The following is a 24,219-nucleotide window of genomic DNA, read 5'->3' as shown; positions in this document are numbered from 1 at the left end:
GTAATGTTATACAAGTAATGTCCATTCTACTACATTGGTCTACTAATGGCTATCAACTGTAATGTTATACAAGTAATGTCCATTCTACTACATTGGTCTACTAATGGCTATCAACTGTAATGTTTTACAAGTAATGTCCATTCTACTACATTGGTCTACTAATGGCTATCAACTGTAATGTTATACAGGTAATGTCCATTCTACTACATTGGTCTACTAATGGCTATCAACTGTAATGTTTTACAGGTAATGTCCATTCTACTACATTGGTCTACTAATGGCTATCAACTGTAATGTTTTACAGGTAATGTCCATTCTACTACATTGGTCTACTAATGGCTATCAACTGTAATGTTTTACAAGTAATGTCCATTCTACTACATTGGTCTACTAATGGCTATCAACTGTAATGTTTTACAAGTAATGTCCATTCTACTACATTGGTCTACTAATGGCTATCAACTGTAATGTTTTACAAGTAATGTCCATTCTACTACATTGGTCTACTAATGGCTATCAACTGTAATGTTCTACAAGTAATGTCCATTAAATCATACATCATATCACTTAGATATTTGATCACACTAAAAGGTAAAAGGCCTTCTATTACATGGGGAAGGTCAAGGAAATGTACACTATAATATGATCATCAGAACCAAAAAACAGTTGTATTTGACAAACAATTTAATAAACAATCCACACAACAAGCAAAGATTTAAGAATGTCTTGAAAATAAACGAAATTCAATAGAATAACTTTTAACGTGCTTTTCTAAAATTCTCTATTTGTTTTTGATTTGTAAAAATTTTGTTTTCCATCATATTATCTCATGACATTTTTGTAAAAAGAAATGGTGGTTGGGTAAAGGAGGGGTGTTAAATCTTTTTGGAACAACAATAATATTGTAGATATAATATTATAAATGCACTTGTTTTTACATATTTATAAAATTATTGGGGTTTTTTAATTTTATTAACACTCAGTCATGTTATATTATATTATATTATATTATATTATATTATATTATATTATATTATATATTATATTATATTAAGAACAGCATTGATTTATCCTTCAAATGACTATTGTACTGGTTTGAGTGGCAACTCACACATGACACAAAGTACAAATTTAAACCTGTCATAGTCAGCTATGACAAACAAACAAACAAACAAACAAACAAACAAACAAACAACAAAAATTTGGCCCAGTCATCCTGAGTAAGACTACAAATAAACCTATCACTACACACATAGAATTTATTTGGTTTAAATAAATGTAAATCGAATTAATGAAAGCCGCTTGGCACATCCACTTTTGTATTCAAAGAGGAAAAAAATCAAAATTTTCGAATTCACTGAAATATTATATTGAATGCAGTATTAACTATTAGTATTACAGGGGATAGGAGGACCTAGGTGAGCGACCTACACTGTTATATGGGTTCTTTTATGAGAAGTCATCATGTTCACACCTCAATGACGTACAAGGTGTCAACGTCATTACACATTACAATTGGGAATATACCACTTTTCCAACTGTATCAATGCTCTTGAAGATGGTTTTCAATATAACGGTGGTCTGTGTGCACAAGAACTCCTAGCTCCTACTGTGCAAATGGACCCATTCGGAGTCACGTCGAGGTGTCTGTCAAAACATTTCTTATGAATGAACGGGGGGAAGGTATGGGATAGGGTGAAATCTGATCTAACTGCGTTCCGTTCTTATATTCCCGTTCATTTTGATGCAACACTGACGTACCGTAGAGGTGCAGGAGATGAATTTACTTATAATATTGTTCGAGAAATCGGAAGCCCGACAGAACCCTAGCTAATCCATCCATGTACGTACGTACGTAGTCTGGGCAAGCGCACTTGTAAACATGTATGGGCATACCGTTCCACTTACCTCTTTTTTAACGGTCCGCAGCAGCTTTTGCCGCAACTCGTCATCTGTAAGAGTTGAAGAAAACATTCCTAGTATATTCGCCTTTTTTACACACAAAGTACCGAGCAATTCTGTAGAGGCTACAATTTTTTAAAACATAATTTTATCGACTTCACTCACCGCTGACGGTCGCCATGTTGGTGATGAATAGCGGAGCAATTAATTATGTATGCAAAAGCGCTCAAATTTCCGGTTTTCACTTGTATATGTAGGCGATTCTATTAGTTACAATGGGTATGGTAGCATCCTTTCACCACTACTGTAAAGCTGCTGCACACTTCGGTCTTACATGTAAAATTGACGTATGATTGTCAAATTTGATCAATATTTTGATCAGCTAAAATATCTCGTATGGTCTAGTTATTGCACTAGAGCTATGCTGATATAACCTCACTGACTATTGCTCATATCACACATCTAGCTGCAACAATAATTAATTGTAGCATAACTTATCATGTTAACTTTTTTATTTTTAGTTGTTTGTTGCTGTTTTTGAAAAGCTCAAAAACAGGTGGAAAACTCAAAATCAAAACTAACGCTACTATTATTGCATCATCGACATCACTATAAATAAATCAAGTCCGACATTTTTTAAGGAAATGGTTATCTTAAAATGAATCGTTAACAGTTCGGTAACTTTTTGAAAGATCTGTTATCTTGATAGATTTTTATCCAACAACTGATAACATGTTCGGTCAATAATGCCGATCTCTCGAGTCCCAGATTTAATAAAGTTTTAGTTATCTTTACCGTTACAGGCATATTGAAAAGATTCGATAATCATTCTCGCAAACCCGCACCTAACGGGTGAAACACTAAACCTTAAAAAGTCACCAAAACAGACGAAAAAAACCTCAAAACCGCAGCAAAACTCTACAATTATTGCAGCTGTCTCGCAAACCAGAGCTGTTATTTCTTCCGGAATTATAGACGCATCAACTTTTGGCGGTGCGTCTTGGGCGGTGCCGTAAAATCGTTGTTGTTTACGACGATGGTATATAGAGATAAAGAGATAGGATATTGTATTTACAGTATTAGAATATCTGGTGACGTGCATCCTCTCACGTCACGTAGAGGATTGCTGAGAAACAAAAGACGCGTTGTTACAAATATGAACGTAGAGGGCGGTAAACGAGGAATTTTTAGTGAAATTTGGACGAAAAATGTTGAACGAAAAACCCTTAACTCTTTTTCTCTGTCTGTCTGTCTGGTTGTCTTCGCTGATTGTCAAGAAAATTGGACGAAATGTTGTCTGATTGGTCCAACAAAATTGTGAAGTACAAAGAAAGAAAATAAAACGGGAACAAAAATCGTTGTGTGTAATTGGATTCACAATACAAAAGTGATTAAAATGTCATTCTACTACTATCTTAGTCTATCTGCTAGACCTTGGATGTTCTTCCGATAGAATATGACACATCTCAATAAAGGCAAAACATTAAACAATGTGTAAATGTTTGTTATTGTACGTACAATAACAAACTTTTTACACTTTTTGCATCTTCTTGCAATGTATTGAGTTATGAACATGGACTTGGTATATGTTCTTTCGCATTATTTTTTTCAAGTAGAAAAACATAGTGAAGCTGTTTTATCAAATAAAAATCCAAAATAAATACCAAATTCTCATCCATATGGCTACTTTAATGAAAAGACTGTAAATAATGGTTAATTAAAGTCAATGATATTGTTTCAGAACCTCACGCCAGCTGCTGCTATCCTGTTTGAAACTCCACTGGCATGGACACTCCATTGGGGCCAGGTAGATGATTATATGAACCAGACAACAGTTGAAGTTACCAGATTTGGGATCCTTACCAAAGTTGACCAAACATTCCCATTGACTGATCCTAAAGTTGTATATACATAAAATCGAATTCTCATTGCATTTTGTACAATATTGAACACATCAGTTTTAGGATTAATTGGTTTTGCCAGGCTCATTGTTGTGTACATGTACTAATAATTTGTATTTGTATAACAAAACAGAAAAAACCTATACTATAGTTCAAATTCTGTTCCCGAGATTTGGAAAGCTGTTGAATATGCATCAAGATTGACTGCCTTCTATATTTCCTCTGACCATTATGCTGGTTGTATATTATGTACTCTTGTACTCCAGGATCTATGTTTAAACTTACAATTTCTGAGTATAGAAGGTAAAGCTGATTTATACTCAATTACTGTATAGTATAAAAGATTTGCATCATTACACATTTCCCATTCTCGCAAACCAGAGCTGTTATTTCTTCCGCGACACTGCAAAGTAACAGGCTGTGGTTTACGACGATGCACTTTTCCTTGGTATGTGACTTTACAGCTTACCATAATCTCGGGAGAAGTAACATTCAAAATATATCATAGCACAACACACACACATGCATACCATTAGTCTAATGAAGGCAAAGTAAACTTGATTTAGGTTCAAAGAATTTATTTGAAACTAAGGCTTAAAAATCAAAACGACAACACAGTGAAAGACGGATAATCTTGCATATATTGATGACATCACGCTTGGATCTTACTCTTTGCATTGTAAGCAAGGTACCATACTAAAAATCCAGCCACGGTTGCAATCACTTCAGTTGATACGTACGGTCCAGATGATACACCCTGCATATGAAAGATAAAGACAAATTTAGTACAAATTCCTGAATGTTGTTTGTAACAATACTTGTAACTAAGTGCATTCATTCATTCTTCCTTTCATTAATTCATCCATCCACTATTTTGATGAGAAACAAAACACATCACCCATGAATTAAATAAAATAGTATTTTTATACTTTTAACAATGTATTTCCAAAGAAATTACGGCTGTTGAAAATCTAGATAGGTAAGAAAACAAACTTCCTGAAAACTTAACCCACACTAGTTCTTATTTTGTCATGTCAGTGCAGTTGTCATATCTGCTATGCAATTGTATAGGCAGATATGACCTTACTGCACTGACGTGACAATTTGTATTATATGTTCATCTTACCTTATGTGTGAATTTTATATCAAAAAGTGGTTTGACATTGGTGGCATCTTCTCCACTTCTCTGAGCCTGATAATGAAAACAGAAAATATTCATCAAGACAACAACTATCAACTGTACTGTCATACAGCGTATAGTTTCACCATAACTTACTCTTTTTCAAGTGTATATATTACATACTATCAGCTTGTCATCATCCTTGGATAAACAACACCTTTGACAGCTCTATGTCTTATTTTTATTCATTATATGTGATGCAAGTCCTATCTAAAGAGGTAGGCAAATAGTGTGTATTTTTGGATGTGAAATTCGGTTGCATCATGGAGGGTCAGTTAGCACTTCATTTGCAACCTTGTGCCATTTCTATTTGTACTTTTTAGAGCAATACCAGCATATCTTTATTCATTAACAAACTTGGTCATCCTAAATGGAACCTTCCTCATTATCATGATCACTACTAAGTTGCGACTATATGTGTGTGTGGAAGAGTGGGCATGTGTGTATGTATGTATGTATGTATGTATGTATGTATGTATGTATGTATGTATGTATGTATGTATGTATGTATGTATGTATGTGTGTGAGGGTGGGCATGTGTGTGTGTGTGTGTGTGTGTATGTATGTATGTATGTATGTGTGTGTCTATATATGTGTGTCTGTGCATGTATGTCTGTGTGTGTATATATGTGTCTGTGTGTATGTGCGTCTGTGTGTAATTTTAAGAAAACAAGGTGTACCTTTCTGAGAGCACTGTAACCATCTTCATCATAGAAATTAATAGTGTATTGTCCTGATGATGTTTTGTGATCATCTGTCCAACTGACCTAAAAAGTACATAGACAATAATAAGTCAAAATTATAGGAAACCTTCATCTTTCACTTTAAGAAACATTCCACAAAACTATACATTTTTGTATAATAAATATATAAATGGACTGGACACAAGATTCATGTTGGTGGCAAGTAAGTTTTACTCCCCAAATCAAACCCAAACCTTCACAAAAATATTGTCTGTGTTCATAGAAGTAAACTGAGCACTAATGCTTACTGCAATATACATATTGTCAAGTGAGTTTATGATGTATGTACGCAACATGACTGAGGGGGTCATTTAAGGTTCAGGTTACATTTATGGGTTGGTGGCAGGGACCACTGCTATCTAGTGTTGGTGGTAGGGACCACTGCCACTCTGTGTTGGTGGTAGGGACCACTGCTATCTAGTGTTGGTGGCAGGGACCACTGCTATCTAGTGTTGGTGGTAGGGACCACTGCTAACCAGTGTTGGTGGTAGGGACCACTGCCACTCTGTGTTGGTGGTAGGGACCACTGCTATCTAGTGTTGGTGGTAGGGACCACTGCTAACCAGTGTTGGTGGAAGGGACCACTGCCACTGTGTTGGTGGTAGGGACCACTGCTATCCAGTGTTGGTGGTAGGGACCACTGCCACTCTGTGTTGGTGGTAGGGACCACTGCTATCCAGTGTTGGTGATATGGACCACTGCTAACCAGTGTTGGTGGTAGGGACCACTGCTATCCAGTGTTGGTGGTAGGGACCACTGCTATCCAGTGTTGGTGGTAGGGACCACTGCTAACCAGTGTTGATTGGTAGGGACCACTGCTAATCAGTGTTGATCTGAGATAAGTACCTGATATTCATTGGATCCATCTACTGCTTTAGACACTGGCAGTTGTTTACCATTGATGTCAGCATGAAGGAATAAATTCTGTCAGAAAGATTCAAACAACATGATTTATGAACAATTACGGTCGAATCATAAAATACTGGTACACATAATGTCTCTCTATAATTTACTTTCTGTAATTTTAAGCAAATAAACACAACACTTCCTTTATACATACCCCATTACAAATGAAACAAAACAAAGTATGAATTACTAAAAGATAAGTAGATGAGGTTGTCCTCTCTTCAAAGTTACAGTGAGAATGAGATACATCAAGAAATCAAATAATTTATGGCAGACATAATGTTAGTCAGATTTGTAGCCTTGCTTTCAATCAAAAATATTTAGGCTGTTCATTATTTGCTCTACATACTCTGAATCTAGAACGAAAGATATTTTATTGTTGGTGTTTTAAGATACCCATAAATAACAAGTAGCAGGAGTGTATACAACTACAAATCTTTCATTCTAACCGAGAGTCATGACTCAATCAAATTCAGGAATGAAGACACTAACTTATATTTTGCTATCTCCATATTACATTGTATAATGGCCTCCTGTCTGGTGACACCTTACAAAGTAGTGACCTAAATCTGGTCACCAACAAACTTTATGATGTTTGAGTAATTGTAATGAAAGTCACAGACAAGCTAAGTATCTCAAGTGAAATAAGGTTTAGAAACTAGATTGGTAAAATGACAAATTCTTACTTTGGCACCATTCTTACAGTTCAAAGAAAATTCTACAACAAATGCTGTTTCAGATGAAGTAAAGGCTTCTTCTGTGGTATATACCCTGTCATTTACCACCTGTGGTGATGTGCATGATTCACCTGAAAGACAGAGAAGTTTGTTATCAGGACACTGTCTTGTTTTGTACATTGTACTTCCAATGCATGGCTTACCATATTGTCTGTTTCATCACATGTAACAAAAGGTCACAATCATATTATCTAAATCTGCAATTTCATTTGCTATGGTTACCATGGCTACAGTCTCTCTATCTATGTGATAGAGGGACTGTGACATGGCATCCCGGCTAAATCGTTCTATACAGCTCCATAGCGTATATCCTGCCTACTTTGCGTGTTGTGCCCGGAAGTCATGTGGGTGCAAAGTCCTTCGATGAACTTTTACAATTCAAATTCAATGTCTATCATCAATATGCGACAATGATTATGCACTAAACAATCCTACAACTGAAATGTGTACCCCTTACAATACCATGATATCATATCGGTCATTTTTTGTGTTTAATACGGCGAATACCGGGACCCTCTACCTCCATTAGTACCCACAGCTGGCTTGTACACATGCAACTGAGGAAATGAAACAGCTGATCGATCTGAGATGGCCAATGGCACCAGTTGGGCTATAATTTATCATGATCACAACAACGTGATCGCATGAAACTTTCGGGAAGCCTTTAAAAGCCCCACATCTAACTATACTTCACATTAAAGTAAATGAAAATGAACATACCTAGCACAGAAACGGGTACAAACAACAGTACACAACACAGAACAGCATACGTGGCAGCCATGTTTGCAAGAGAAAGAGGCATGTCACGTGACGAAACAGCGCCACCAAGCTTTCTATTGAGGCTCTAGTCTAGACCAACAGCAGAACCAAGACGCGAGTCGCAAGCTATGTGATAGTTTCGCTAATGTAAATATATCGTCTTTTTTTTTAAGAGAAAACAAGAATGGTACGAAGCCTCTGAATTGCAAAAATACAAAAACATGGAAATAACTGAAAAGTTACAGAAATCTATTATTTATCTTAATATAAAGAAATGTCAGATTTCGACACAGTCTCCATATCTATTAGCTTTGCTATTGGTTCACACTCGTTGTCGTCGACCTCCTAATACTATGAAATAGAACATTTCAGTGTTGGCAATGTAAAGTTAACGTTATTAAGTTATTTTGGACCGATTTCCAAAATTACTTGAGACACATCAAAATTGAAACTTTCATGTAAACATCACATGTTCTATTTCATAATTTGGTACATGGTGTTCTGCCCACAGAACAAAATGATTTAATACTAAAAAATTGATAACTATTCAATACATAAAACCATCTTCTTCTTTTTTTTTCTTTTTTTTTTTTTTTTACATATTTCTTGAAAGTCACAAGAGTATGAAAGCCACAATGGGCTTTTATACAGAAGCAATGCAAAAAAAAAATTCTCAGTACCAATTTTTTTGCACATCACTTTTTCACTTTCACCTGCCGACAATGTTTTTTCTCCCAAAACCCTTCTGCCCCCCCCCCGCGAAATCAAATGGTTCTCCCCTTAGTATTTATTATCGGTATTTAATTTTCCTCTTGCAGTGCAATTTGTATGTGACTTATTGTCAGAAAGTTGTGCCAATCCTTACTTGTTTGTCTAGTATACTTTACTATCTTTTGTGTGTTCTTTTGCAATATTAAAAAAGAAATAAAAAAAGACTAATAAATATGAATATGAATAAATATTTAAATAATATTTGATGAATTATGGGGTCATGATGGGCAAATGGTTAGAGTGGCCGGCTTGGAATATGCAGCTTCTGTGCAGGTTGTGGAGTCATGACGGGTGAATGGTTAGGGTGGCCGGGTTGGGAATCTACAGGTAGCAGGTTCGATCCCCATTGCTGCCGTTTTGTTCTAAGTGGCTAATGTCCTTTGGTAAGATTTGAACCACGACTGTGCCTCAGTCAACCCAGTTGTATAATTCGGATTTAATCCTATACAGAAATCCTATACGCTTATAAAGGCTGTAATGGATTGTATGCTTCCCATGGAGTTGAAGTATAAAGGGCCGTTGTGCCACTATAGATCCGTGCCAGGGTAAGTGCTTTGAGCACAGAGTGGGGAAGCGCTATATAAAACCAACATTATTATTATCATTTATATTATTATTATTATAAATTGTAATCGAGTGTTATTGTTCTTCCAGCTGGTCTGTAATAAGTAATGTTTGACACTGGTGATCTATTAATAATGAGATTGAATCCAAATGCTATTCGTGAAATGCAAACATTATTTCAATTTGGGCAGCTGAGAGTTCAGTGTTCGAACCTCAAGTCATCAAAACATTTCTTCAATCTAAATCGTCACAAGACAATAACAGTGTGTAATTATGAAGATGTAAAATTGCTTCTGTGACACTCGATCAAAAGTTCAAACTTCACTTATCGCAAACCAATAACCAATGTTCTGAAAAGTTCTTTCTTTGAAATAAACCCTTCGCGTACATGATTACAAGTAAAACATGTAATACAAGTAAAACATGTATTACCTGTTGTCATTTTAGCCTTTTTATAATTATTGTAACCAGTTTGTTGTTTCATCTCTATTTGTTTGATTGTTTTACTTAATACTTTTAAATCTTTTGTATGTACAGTGCTTTTGAATATTAATGAATAGAAAAGGCGCTTTAGAAAATAAATAAAATAAAATCAATTAATTAAAATTACTCGCCTCCAAACAACGACCATATGCATGACATACAGTAATGTCCCGATTTATTTCGAACCCAGTCAAGTCTGTTGTCAGATATGTACAGTGTCACATAACTACGTGAAGCATCGATAACTTGACTGAAAATTGAACTTGAAGTAACCAAAAAGAAAGTAATGAAATTTAGAAAGAAGAACCTGCATTATAAGAAAAATTATAGAAATATCATAAATTCTTATATCTTATAAAAATAATAAGAAGGTCGAAACATCACTTTGTGTACCGAGAGGAAGTTTTTAATCAATCGGACAAATGGGACATCAAGCTGAAGCTGTCAGTAATCATGATTCTATTGTTTCAAATATTAAATGACCATGTTTTGTAATTAAATAGTGTGCACAATCGGCCGGGGCACACAATCCCATACAATGAAAGTTTATAGCCACCAACTTAGGTGGTTCGTCCAAACTTTTTGTTCTCTTGCTTAGGGAGACCAATTATCATGGCTGACACTGTCAGTACTTCCTGGTATGATTCCTAAGTGAGACTGGGCGTTTTCGTCATCAAAATGAGCATGAAAGAGCATTTAGAAGCTTTTGTGGCAAGTGTTAGGGAAATGCGGGAAAGGTTCAAGGCAGGTGATGATGTTTTCAATGCAGATTTCCAGGTAAAATATGTGTTTCTGTGGTCCTCGTATGTTGCCTTTCCTTTGTACGACTGCTGTCTATCGTACCATTGTTACTAATGTAACGAACGTGCATGTTTATACCGTCTTCTCCGAGTAGGAAGGTGTTGGTATAACTGTAGTTTGGTATGTCTATGTATCAAATACCCTTATCATCTGTATTATTTTTACCAAAGAAAAGTTACAAACTCTTCATTTTTATTTTTATCTTTTTAAAAAAAAAAAATCTGTTCCAAGAATCCAAGTTACAATGATCTGTTCTTCGCAGACAGTTGTACTGTGTATAAACGTATACTATATTGCATGTTTGGAATCGACACCATAATAATTTTTCGAAGTTGTTTTCTTTGGATTTTGCAATTAATGTTGAAATATTCTAGTATACGATCGTTGAAATGTTACGTTATGGCGTGCATGCTTGCCAAAATTTGATGCACTTCGTGACCTCCCCTGTTATAATTGGTCAACGCACCCCTTTTTTTGGAATTCAAGTACCGGAAGTGACACATGTAATGTTACTGGGAAAATCTAATAGTGTTCGTGTACTGAGTTTTAATGTGTGCATGGTGCATTGCGTGATATCCTACATACTGAAACACCAGTTTCCAAATACTAAATAGTATGAGAAAGAATATATATACCAATTATTATTTTTAGCTCACCCACAGACTTTCAGGAAGTAAAGAGAGACACCACTTCCCTGTATTTTACTGGTGTTAACTTCCAAATAGTGTAAACAACATTACATTTACACTTACAGTATCTTAAAAATAATGTCAGTTTCAATCACTTTGTTATCCATTCACATAATGAAATATTACTACTGTTAACCTGAAAATAAAACCATGAACTTTTTTTAAATAATGCAAACAATCACTCCGGGGAATTCTAAATTGATACACGCACCAGTGTTTTATTCAGAGAACAACAATCTGTCAATGTGACTTGTCAACATGTCATCTACACATCCATCTCATTTTACAATGCCTGACTGAAAAAAAAAACACTAAATGAAAATGTTATCGTAGGCAATATATATATAATGAGTGTGTTGTGATTCAGCATTTATTTAATGTTGAATTAACTAGATTACATCTGGCATTATGTCTACCAACAATAAGATGATATATGAAGTATTCCATGTTTACAGGAAGTAAGCATGTGGGCATTAGGCAGAGTGTAATCTATACATTTTGATTGACAATATATTCTTGTTTTGCAACATCTCATAAAAATATACATTCATGTATTTATGTCATTTGGATGGATTTAATGGAATTATTCTACTCTGCATCATCAATCAAGGCCTAGAAATGAATAATTAATGACCTAGCAAACTAGTGATTGCATAATAATGTCAATTGCAACAAAGACAGATACATTGTATCAACTTCTGATCTTAACAAACCTACTTGTTTGTACTCCAGTAGTTTAAACAAGGCACTCCCAGACCAGTTGGTTCTGTCACATTCAAGAATTCAAAACAAGTTCATATTTACATAACAGTGCAGTCTTTTGTTATTTACATTCTGAATATCAAGCATTATTTTTCATTTATTACTTTGCACATAATCATATTAAACTTTTAATACTGTGGACATGAATTATAGTGCATAGTGCTATTTTTCTATAGTAAATAAAATCAAAGATCCAAGTCTGTAGGGGGCAGAGTTTTAAATTTGTTCATATTTATTTCCTGGTACATTTGCCTGCACCTATTTGATAACACAATAGATGTGATGTTGGTATTACATGTACTGTGTTGTATTCTTGAATAGCCAGGAATGGTAGTTTTCTCTGAGGAATGTAATGTCCCTGAAAATAGCACACCTACTGATAATATTCCATGCATTTGATATTTGAACTTCAATAATTTAGGCAATGATAAAGATCACTATTTGACCATACAGAGATTAATCACAGTAATTTACAAGTCTAAAACAAATAATCAGTGATCTTTGGACTAGACTTGGTAGGTCTATTTTAGGTCCCTGTACTTGATCATTGTGTTCATCACCTCAGCATTGTTTAGTCTTGGCTTTGGCTGATCTAGCTAAAATTCAGTCTTGTGGGGGATTTTTGTCTTGCCATTCCCCTAATAATTAACATTTTGATGATTAACTGCTCTTTTAAAGTCATGTGTCTCTTTCAGTCACCTAGTCAAACAAGTGGAATGCATACATTTCAAGGAATATGTCTAAATTGAATTATGTTGAGTGAGCTGAGTGTAAATGGAATTAACTCTGTGTAGTTTATTCTTTTGTCAAAATATAGGCGTTATCTCCTTAATAATCCTTTCTATTTCTAGCAAGATTTACTTTTCAGAGAATAATGAGCAAATTATGTTACCACAGAGACTGGACAGAAAAGTTTGTTGTGGGTTCTCCCTAAATCATTCATTGTGCTCAGTCAGAGATAGCCAATTTTAGACTGATACATCATTAGCTGGTCGTACCTCCTAGCCCTCATATTCTCTGCTTGTAATGATTACATCCTCAAAACTGAGAATACGAGGGCTAGGAGGTACAACCAGACCAGCTCTCTGCTGTCAGGCTAAGTCTGAGATTAAAACAAACAACAGTTAATCTTCAGTTGATAACACCAGATGTCTTGCATGAAATATAGGTATCAGCAAAGTAACTAATTTGTCTAAAAATTGAGTATTTTGAGTAACATGTACAACCCTTAGTAAAAGCTACATGCTGGTCAGTGGTAGCAGGTATTCTTTCATTTCAACCTGTTCTACCCAAACTCACAGATGTTACTTTGGAAGTATTTATAGTGTTATGGTTCATGTATCCATTATGATATGATTTATAGTTATTTCTGTATGACAGAATGTTACGTGATTTATTCACTTTTCTAGTTTCTGTTTCTGTTGACTATTAACTTGTAACTGTCTATGTTACGTGGCATATGCAGACAAAACAAACTTTGTGTAGGAGGTTGAAATTTAAAACATTTCAAATTCATACAACTATGGAATTACTGCAATGATAAAATATCATTTATTGGGTGACCCTAAAACGAATGACAACCCAAATGACGGAAAATGCATGACAGCAATTCCAGTATGTAAACAGTGGAATGACAGTCTTTTCTACATGCAGAGAACTGAAATTTATGTTATGTCATGCAATCAAAATAGAAAATGGAACAGTTACTACAGTATGAATTGTTAGTTTAAAAATGTTTCATACACACATTTTTTTGACAAAAAGTAATTTTTGCAATAACAATTACCATTTATGGTCTGACTTTTGTGAAATATTTATAATTTAAAATAAAAAATGATGATATGTAAAAATGATGATCTGAAAACATTTAAAAGCCAAACAAAGTAATTGTAATAACTTTTAACATTTATGGCAGAGAACTGAATTTTATCAAATACAAAATGAAAAACACAAATTGATACAATATGTCTCATGTGTTGCTTAATTATATGATAAGGACTTCATTCACCATTATATCATTGTTGTCTCCGAAAAATTCTTGCAGTGAGTAAAGACATATTTAGTCTAGTTACTAGTATATCCTTCATCGAATCTTAAGATCTCTTTTGGTTCATGATTGAGTCAGTTTGACCAGATGAGGTTAGAGATGATTGGATACCACGTTGGCATCCAGACTAAGAGATATTTTGTTTATTTTATTTATCTAGGGTACAACAGACTTTGCAAATATCCGCTTAACAGGATTATCACAGACAAAAATAAATATGCAAATGATAAATGTTAATAATAAGAAGTATGCTGATTATTTGTGCATTGATAATTTGTTTACTGTTTTATCTTTTCTGAGATCAACAATGACCAAATAGGTTTGCTAAATACAACAGTGACAAACAAGGTTTCGGTCTTCTAAGATAGACACAAACTGAAACTATTGTTGTGATATGTTATATATAAGCTGTTAAATGATGTTAAGTTAATCAATGCAAGATGATGTGATCAAATTTGATTTTTGTCATTTAAGTGTGGAAATATTATTTTTGGTCAAAGACTGCACGCTTTGGTCATTGTTCAGAAATAAATTAGTGTAAAGTATATGTTGTGCTACAATACCATTGGTGTTATTTGTGTCAATTTTTCACTACATTTAATTATATTTTATGTCTTCATCCTACAGCTTCTCAAGCAAAACTCTTTGAAATATAGACGACAAAAGCCTAGCCGAGCTGGTGAGACAGACATTAATATGAAGAAAAATAGATACAAAGATATCATACCATGTGAGTATAGAATTATTGAAATATACTGTTAATATAGGACAGCAGCATTTGAGATTTTGACTTTCTGAGATAGATACAAGCTAAAACTATTGTGGTACCCATTAAACATCTTGATGTAAGCTATCGACTTGACTCACAGTTGGGTGACATTTCTGATGACTTCCCTGATCTTGTATGTTAGCTTAAAACTCACAGTAGGGTGACATTTCTGATGACTTCCCTGATCTTGTATGTTAGCTTTAAACTCACAGTAGGGTGACATTTCTGATGACTTCCCTGATCTTGTATGTTAGCTTTAAACTCACAGTAGGGTGACATTTCTGATGACTTCCCTGATCTTGTATGTTAGCTTTAAACTCGCAGTAGGGTGACATTTCTGATGACTTCCCTGATCTTGTATGTTAGCTTTAAACTCACAGTAAGGTGACGTTTCTAATGACTTCCCTGATCTTGTAGTGTACATTTTTAGGATTTCCAGTGTTTACAGTATCTTGATAATGGTGTGATTATATCCACACAAGAAAAGCACTGTTATCACCAACTTGTGAAATCTACCACATAGAACAACAATAGTTTTAGTTTGTTATCTATCTTAGCAACTTGAACCCTCCATTGTCAGTGTAGTATCTTGCAAACACCTCCAACCCCCAACCCCCACCCCCCTTCCCACCCCACCCTCACAATTAACTTGTGTTGGTCAGCCTTTTAACCACCCATGGTAGTCTACAGGAATATAAAAGTCTCTTGCTATCTGTCAGCCCCTTCTGTCTGTATATCTGTCTGTCCATATGTCTGTATGTTTGACAATTAATCCATCTATCGATGTGTCTGTTAGTCTATGTGACCATAGCCTAGAGAATACATGTAGCTGTCTGGCTTGACAATGATACTACCATAGCATAGCATTGTAGTCTAATGAGCCAGCTAGCCAAGTCTTTGGTAGTCTAGTACTGTACTTCATCGAACCTTAAGATCTCGATACCACATTGGCATCCAGACTAAGTCTGTGGGGGTAGTCTGACCACTAAATCTCTTCTGTGTACTTCTAACATTCTCAAATTCCAAAATAACTCTATGTGATATATTTTGTGTCAAGTTACGATTAGAATTACCCATACTATATAATGTACTTATCTACAGTCTATAAATATGATATCTTGGGAACATATCAGTGCAGAAATATTTCTTGTTTTGGTAGGAAGTGCCTCAGCATGAAACAGAAACAGGGTCAGTTCTTCACAGTTTTTTAAATAACCATAATTTTGGAATAGAAACCCTACTGTATAAAAAGTCAAAGTATAAATAAGGTTACAATCTTTACTTCTATATTGTAAAAAGTTTTGACCCTGCACATTTTGACGCCAAAATTGATTTTACCTTGTTTTCCGAACTACAGATTGTAGACTTCTTGCACTACAGGTTCAAGCACACGATGGTGCACAAAAATTATAATGTAACGGTCAATTTTGACGATATTTAAAAGTCTCATGATCTTGTGAACAGCAAGATCTCATGCATAACATACCCGGATGTGTGTAGCAACTTTGACATTACACCCTCCCCTGCCACTTACCCTATTTTCATACAGAGCAACTTTGACATCATTGTTGAATGACATGAGTGACATGAATTTAAGTGAACGACTTTTACTTCCTTTTTTTTACTTCAGTTTCATGAACTATGACTACAACATTTTATATGACACCTGAAAGTAAAGATCTTTACATTTTTTATGAAAAAATGTCGAAATACTGTAATCTTTGAAAAAAAATCTATCACAAGTTACAATATTCACATCCCAAAGCCCAAAATTTACTCTTTGACACATTGCAAAGTACATTGTCATAAAAAGTATTGTGTATTTGAAGGATTAGTATGGACAGTTTGTCTGTTATTTAATATAAAATTATATAATACATGGAATTACCAGTGTGTAAACAGATATTCAAGTGTGTTGAGTTTTATTGTTATAGTGCCTGTATATGAAGAAGTAGGGGAACCCCAGTTTAAATATGTTTAACTCGGCCTGAGATTGTCTCCCTAGACGACATAGTTTTGTTTTAACCACCTCCATTCTATTTCTATGCCAACATTACTATCAAGTGTTGTTGTATACCTATATTGATCTTATCATAAGTATGTGTGTTTAAACTTGAACAATTTTGTAGCAAATATTTTTTTTCAAAGTCATGAATTTATCATAATAACAGTTATTTTCCTATCGGCCTCTGGACTTTGTTATTGTTGACGTACATATGTGTGTACCTAGTGATGACCTCGCTATATTGGTATGTTATCAATTTCACATTATATACAATGTACATGTATATACGTTGTCACTGTTAGATTATAGCCAATATTGAGGAAATACTGTACATATACATGTGTACCTTGTCATATGGCTAATCAGATGTAGCCTAATGGAACTGTTGATATAAATACACTGTAATTTGAAACAAGAATATCAATTGGCCTATTAAACTGTGTGTTCCCAAACTAATTTATAGTTATAATGCTTATTTAGATATTCTCTTAGTGGGTGATTTCACATTCTAAGTGACATGACTGATTTGCAGGTAATTATTTGGTAATTTTATGGCAAAATCTGACTCCATACAATTTTTTGTACAAAAACTAGACAGAATTTTGTTCAAAAAACCCCAGAATTTTGTACAAAAACTAGACAGAATTTTGTCCAAAAACTAGACAGAATTTTGTCCAAAAACTAGACAGAATTTTGTACAAAAACTAGACAGAATTTTGTACAAAAACTAGATAGAATTTTGTTCAAAAACTAGACAGAATTTTGTACAAAAACTAGACAGAATTTTGTACAAAAACTAGACAGAATTTTGTACAAAAACTAGACAAAATTTTGTTTAAAAAACCTGGAATTTTGTACAAAAACTAGACAGAATTTTGTACAAAAACTAGACAAAATTTTGTTTAAAAAACCTGGAATTTTGTACAAAAAGTAGATAGAATTTTGTACAAAATTCTAGACAGAATTCCAAAGTACTTAAATTCAACTGAGAGTGAGACTGTAGGCTGCGTCTATGGAATATACTTATATAGTGTTTCCATTTGAGTAGAACATGAACTCTTAATTTTGATGTGACACAGCCTTGTGAAATGATATGGCCAATGTTGTACAAATACACAGGTTATCTGGTTAATTATATCAGTATGATATCTTGCAGACAAACACTTGGCCCAGAGACTTGTCTTTGTGTTACTGCCTCATGAAGCTTGGTGCAGAGAGCTTCTTAAGATGATAATTACACCAAGACAAGTCTCTGCACTAACATAAAGCAGAAAAGATTATGGTATGAGTGCAAATTATAAATGGCAATATTGGTAACCTTGTATACAAAATAAATAGAGACTTGGCTATCTGGCGGACTTGATAATATTGTTTACCAGAACATCTGAAACCAATACGTCAGGCGCAGATATTCAAGGTTCCTGCCTTGGCTAGTGTATGGTATCACTATCAGGGTATCACTATTATGGTGTCACTATCGTGGTTTTATTTTAAGAATAATATATCAGTAATAGACATGACAGTGTAATTAAACCAAAGTTTGCATATGTAGTAGTAACTTTTTATATTTTTTTTTTAAATATTTGAAAAATATATCAAACCTTGATTGGAAACAGTTCCATCTTTCTGATTAACTGGATTGCTTCTTTACTTACAATGTGTCATTTATTGACATTGGTTGAAGTCTGTATATAAACATTAATAACTTAAAATCTGAAGGTAGTCTAGTCTAATACTGTCCTTCATTGAATTTCAAGATCTCTCTTTTACATGTACTATCTGTTGACTTTGAATCTGAAGATCTCCTCCATCAAATAAACTCATTGTTGCATACAAACAAATCAAAAACTTAAGAGAGACACTAGTAAAAGCAAAACTCAACACACGACACGATCTGATTGGTGCAGAAATAAACAATGAAACAGAATCACTAAAAAACCTAACCATTGAAATACTAGCTTTATTATTATTAAAAGAACAACTTCCTGGTGACAAAATTGAATAACAAATTAACCAAACCAAATAAGTCGACCCTCTTTTTCTATATTGACCCTCCAGCATGAGGTAAAATGCTATTACAGGTACTGAAAATAAGTCAACCTTCTTGTCCTATTTTGACCCTCAACTATGAGGTAAAATGCTATTGCAGGTGCTGAGAATAAGTCAACCTTCTTGTCCTATTTTGACCCTCAACTATGAGGTAAAATGCTATTACAGGTACTGAAAATAAGTCAACCTTCTTGTTCTATATTGACCCTCAACTATGAGGTAAAATGCTATTACAGGTTCCAAGAATTGTAAACTTGTAGAATGTTGACAGGGTTTGACAACAAGGTGATCACACCTGTCTTGAAGTGAGCACAACAATCTAAGACAGAAATGACAACTGTACTGCAAAATATTGTACGAGTTACAGGTACTGTAATTTTGCATTTGTTTGTAGCAACACAGTGTTTTATGTATCCTGATATGCATCAAGGACAGAGTATGCATATAAATTAAACATTGTCAGGAGAATGGGTTGACCTTTGACCTATGCTAATGATGGGTTGTAATCATCATGATCCCTATACTACTATACAATGGTATTTGTGTCAGCATATAGTTTACTATAAACTAATGAAATATGAAGCATTGTAAAAATATTGACCTTTTAAGACTTTTTTATAATGACAATTTGGCATTCATGGTAGGAGTCACTGTACCATAATTACACTTTTAACATTTGAATCACGATTGATCAAATTTTGCCAAATGTTTTTTTTTAATTTGTTCTTTACTTTTACAATACCCACAGAAGGTGTAGCCATGTTATAAATACAGCTATTCACTATTTGCAGTGACCTTAAACTGATACAAAGTTTAGAATTGTGACTTTCTTGTATTACACTGAGTCTAATACCATTTCCTGAGGAAGTTCAGACCATCTCACTATCTTGTACATGATAACTTGATAAGGAAATAAACTAGAAGACCATGCATATGTCACAAAGTCCAAGGCCAGTGGAAAGTTTTCTTCATGTTTGAGTGGAATTTTTCATACTTTGTGTTGTTTTCTAAATGCTAACAAAGTGTGTCTTTAGTGATTGAACGATAATTACCGTATCACAATGTCAAAAAATGATGGAAAAAACTAACAACATCAACTTTTATGTCTTGTAATTCTGTGAATATGAATTTGAGTTTGAATGATAAGCTAGTGTACTGGTATACAGTTGTCATGGCAATGAGGGTATGTCCTTGGTCCACAGGCAACTTTTCACAAGACATCACAACTACCAACTTGTTGTAGTCCATTTCTTCTCTATCACTGTCACTGAATCAACAAAATAACATCCCCATTGAGGATTTGTTACATTTACAGAGCCTTTCCCAGGCCTTAGGTGTCGATTATGGTCATATAAATAACTCATAGCACTCTCAGGATTACTAGCTGAAAGACTCAGCTATCTGGCTCCAACATACTATCAAGTCAGATAGCCAAGTTTCTCTAGGGTTAATTGTAAAAGCTGAATTGTACAAGTGACAAGCTATAGTAAATAGCCAACAAGGAAGCAACTGTTAGATAAATACATTGTTACACAGTGGCCCCTAGCCTTGAGAGACTAAACATAGAAAATAAATGTAAAGTTCAGGTGAGCTGACCCTGCATACCTGCACATATATATGTTATTTACTGAGTCTTAACCTTAGTGACACATTTTGTGAACATTGTTGTAGCAGTAAAGTGGGTTTATTTCACAAACTCAGAAAACAATTTATTTATTTCAGATCAATGTTATTATACTAGGAGAGCCCAGCAGCTACATTGCCAGAATTATCATATTGAAATGCATATACATATTTTAAAGTTAATATATTTGTGCACACACACTGACATACATACATGTACACCCATACACATGTAGGTACATGTATACTCTTTTACACAATGCTCAAACATACAAACACATGTACCCCTATATATGCCTACCAATACTGACACCCCACCCCCACCCCTACCAATTCTAAACTATGCTTCCTTTTGATAGGTGTGTTATAAGAAACATACATAAATTGTTAATTTAGTTGTACCAGCATTGCAAGTTACAAACAGGAAGTATGGGAGAGAAATTTGTCATTTCATGTCGTCTAACTGTGTTTAGTAAATGTAACTTTATTATATTTATGTCTTTCAGTTGATGAAACCCGAGTCATACTTCCTGAAATTCCAAATACAGAAGGGTCAGACTATATCAATGCAAATTTTATACGAGTGAGTATCGGATATTACAGGTTAATACACTATGGGGGTACTAACATAGTAAGAGTATATATACATATGTACTGTGGTTTTTGGCCCCCCCCCCCCCTTTTGACTCATGTTGACTTGTGACTCTTGATTTTTTTTAACATTATGTAGATATTTGACCCCCCCCCCCCCCCTTTGAATGCATGTATGACCTTTTGACTCCATTTTTTTGACAATAGTTTCCTAGTTTATTACTGATTTTCACAAGATTTTCGAGAACGTAGTTTCCAAGTTTTTTTCAAATTTTTCCAAGATTTTTGATTCTATCTATTGGCAGAATGTAGACATTTGACCCTTAGCTTCTGGCTGAAATATAGACCTCTAGTTTTTGAAGTTTTGAATTCTTACATGTACTGAGTACCTTTGTCTGGGTCACCTTCACAGTTAACAAAATAACCAGAGTGATCTAGCAGCAAGACTAGGCTTTTAAAGTGGCATTTTGGATGAGGATTGGGCATTTTTTGGGATTTTTAATTTATAAAACAATTTTATCATAGTTTCCTATTTGAAAAATCAATGTGACACAACATATGCCAAGTCCTTGTTTGTAGTTCAATGAATTGCAAAAGCATAAATAATGTGTAAAACGGTTGTTATTGTACGTACAATAACAAACAGTTTTACACAATTTTTGGCTTTTTGCAATGTATTACATGACAAACACAGACTTAGACAATGTTGTTTCACATTGACTTTTCAAGTAGGAAGCCATGATAAAAATTGTTTTATAAATTAAAAATCCAAAAAAATACCCAATCCTCATTCACATAGCCACTTTAAGTGCTCAATTTTAATTTATCATGAATTTATTTTTGAGGGAAGACTAATTATTAGTATTATTGGCCTTTCATCATAGGACTAATCTATTTACAGTAACTATGGTAACATGATTGAGATGAGGATTGTTATACTTCAATTATCTTTGTTGTCTACACAGGGAGTGGGTCAGAGAAATAAGGTATACCTTGCATCACAAGGACCATTACCATATACAGTGGTAGATTTCTGGAGGATGCTATGGTCTTTTAAAATTAATGTTATAGTTATGGCTTGTAAACTGATAGAAAATGGCAAGGTATGTTGTTATATCCTTTTTATAAGAGCAACTTTTTTGTTTCTAAGACCTGATTGTTACAAAAAAATTCTTAGTTCACTGCCTCTACTGCAAGCATTTTACATAAGGTTTGATGATAGTCATGTACAATAGACATAATAGTTGACTAGGAATTGTTATGTTTATCAAATAAAGGAGCGCTTTAATATTACCACGGTGTTGGAGAAAAACTCCAGGGTTAGTTAAGTATGATAAACCCACAAAAAAGTCAGCTCTTGAAAATCTGAAGGACAAGTCAAATTACACAATACTAAAAATTAAAGTAACATGTACAGTATCCCTACATCAGGACAGAAAGACCATACATACATGTACCTGAAACACTAGTGACAACATGTACAATAGACTACAACAGGACAGAAAGACCATACATATACCCAAAACACTAGTGACAACATGTACACTAGACTACAACAGGACAGAAAGACCATACATATACCCAAAACACTAGCGACAAGTAAACAATAAAAATCCACAAACAAAAACAATTTAGGAAAAGAATATAAGTCATGTGAAATAAAAATGGTTTTACATGTCACAAATAAAGCTTCAATAACGAAGAGTAAAATAAAAAGACAAGCTCCAGATAGTTGAACACAACATACAAACATAGCCGGGCTGGTGTAGGGTTTTTGTTGCATCACTTTGCAGTTGAAGTTCTTTACTCATGTAAGAGACAGCGTGATTCAAGTTTTGATTTTAAACTTTAGGTTGTTTTATGGTGACATGTTCATTTCACTTTGTGATGTCATCATAAAACAGTACGATCTATCATAGAGTGAACAAGACTGACTGTTTGCGAGTAAAAAGCGCTCAGCTTATCAACAGCGCCCTCTATCATGCGTGAACAAGACTGACTGTTTGCAGTTAAAAGCGCTCAGCTTATCAACAGCACCCTCTATCATGAGTGAACAAGACTGACTGCAGTCAAAAGCTCTCAGCTTATCAATAGCACACCTTTATCATGCGTGAACAAGACTGACTGTTTGCAGTCGAAAGCTCTCAGCTTATCAATAGTGCCCTCTATCATGAGTGAACAACACTGACTGCAGTCAAAAGCTCTCAGCTTATCAATAGCACACCTTTATCATGCGTGAACAAGACTGACTGTTTGCAGTCGAAAGCTCTCAGCTTATCAATAGTGCCCTCTATCATGAGTGAACAACACTGACTGCAGTCAAAAGCTCTCAGCTTATCAATAGCACACCTTTATCATGCGTGAACAAGACTGAATGTTTGCAGTTGAAAGCTCTCAGCTTATCAATAGCGCCCTCTATCATGAGTGAACAAGACTGAATGTTTGTAGGCAAAATCTCTCAGCTCATCAACAGCTAGCGCCATCTATCATGAGTGAGCAAGACTGACTGCAGTCAAAAGCTTGCAGCTTATCAACAGCGCCCTCTATCATGAGTAAACAAGACTGACTGTCTGCAGTCAAAAACTCTCAGCTTATCAAAGTGTATTGGTTAAGATGTTAGTATTCATGTTCATTTGTTATCTTTTTCCATTGAAGCCAAAATGTGAAAGATATTGGTCAGAATCCAATGAAGAAAGAACTTTTGGTGAAATCACAGTGACAGTGGTAAGGATTAAATCTACCTTGTCATTTTGTTGTTTTCCTTCAAGATCTAAATTATGTCAATATGTAAGTCTGTGTTTCTAAAAAGATGGGTGGGTCAGTCAGTTGGTTACAAATTTAAAAAAAGAAAAGAAAAAATAAGTGTATGAGTACATGTTGGCGATACTTCAGTTCATAACCATACTTTAACAGTCTGTATAACTTAGAAATGACAAT

General features: G+C 34.5%; 3 protein-coding genes across 4 annotated transcripts in view; 1 reads left to right on the top strand and 2 right to left on the bottom strand.

Annotated features, from left to right (window-relative positions):
- Positions 1-4,033, bottom strand: part of LOC144448875 (small G protein signaling modulator 1-like) — a 64,250-nt gene extending 60,217 nt beyond the window's left edge. Inside the window, exons 1-2 of the mRNA XM_078139211.1 lie at positions 4,009-4,033; positions 1,909-1,952 (exon numbers count right to left, since the gene is read on the bottom strand). Coding sequence (XP_077995337.1) covers positions 1,909-1,952; positions 4,009-4,033 — 69 coding nt within the window. The remainder of the gene's footprint in view (positions 1-1,908; positions 1,953-4,008) is intronic.
- A 342-nt stretch (positions 4,034-4,375) lies between these two features.
- LOC144449411 (translocon-associated protein subunit delta-like) lies at positions 4,376-8,154 on the bottom strand. The gene is made up of 6 exons (XM_078139939.1): positions 8,090-8,154; positions 7,319-7,440; positions 6,573-6,650; positions 5,664-5,750; positions 4,930-4,995; positions 4,376-4,560 (listed from the first exon to the last, which is right to left on the bottom strand). The coding sequence occupies exons 1-6, from the start codon at positions 8,148-8,150 to the stop codon at positions 4,456-4,458; spliced, it is 519 nt and encodes a 172-aa protein (XP_077996065.1). The 5' UTR covers positions 8,151-8,154; the 3' UTR covers positions 4,376-4,455.
- Positions 8,155-10,557: 2,403 nt separating this feature from the next.
- The window catches only part of LOC144448774 (uncharacterized), a 31,445-nt gene continuing 17,783 nt past the window's right edge, over positions 10,558-24,219 (top strand). For both annotated transcript variants that reach the window (XM_078139052.1, XM_078139051.1), the window contains exons 1-5: positions 10,558-10,723; positions 14,873-14,975; positions 21,198-21,274; positions 22,248-22,385; positions 23,938-24,006. In XM_078139052.1, coding sequence (XP_077995178.1) covers positions 10,625-10,723; positions 14,873-14,975; positions 21,198-21,274; positions 22,248-22,385; positions 23,938-24,006 — 486 coding nt within the window. In that variant the 5' untranslated portion in view covers positions 10,558-10,624. The remainder of the gene's footprint in view (positions 10,724-14,872; positions 14,976-21,197; positions 21,275-22,247; positions 22,386-23,937; positions 24,007-24,219) is intronic.

This window comes from Glandiceps talaboti, chromosome 18 (assembly GCF_964340395.1).
Source record: "Glandiceps talaboti chromosome 18, keGlaTala1.1, whole genome shotgun sequence".
NCBI classification, from domain to species: domain Eukaryota; kingdom Metazoa; phylum Hemichordata; class Enteropneusta; family Spengelidae; genus Glandiceps; species Glandiceps talaboti.
The sequence above is the reverse complement of the archived record's forward strand: the minus strand, read 5'-3'. Positions and strand labels throughout refer to the sequence as shown.

Coding starts and splice junctions, on each gene's coding strand:
- LOC144449411 (XM_078139939.1), bottom strand. CDS start 8,150: ATGGCTGCCACGTATGCTGTTCTGTGTTGTGTACTGTTGTTTGTACCC. Junction 7,441..8,089: donor TGTACCCGTTTCTGTGCTAG/GTATGTTCATTT, acceptor TCTGTCTTTCAG/GTGAATCATGCACATCACCA. Junction 6,651..7,318: donor ACTGTAAGAATGGTGCCAAA/GTAAGAATTTGT, acceptor TCTTTCTGACAG/AATTTATTCCTTCATGCTGA.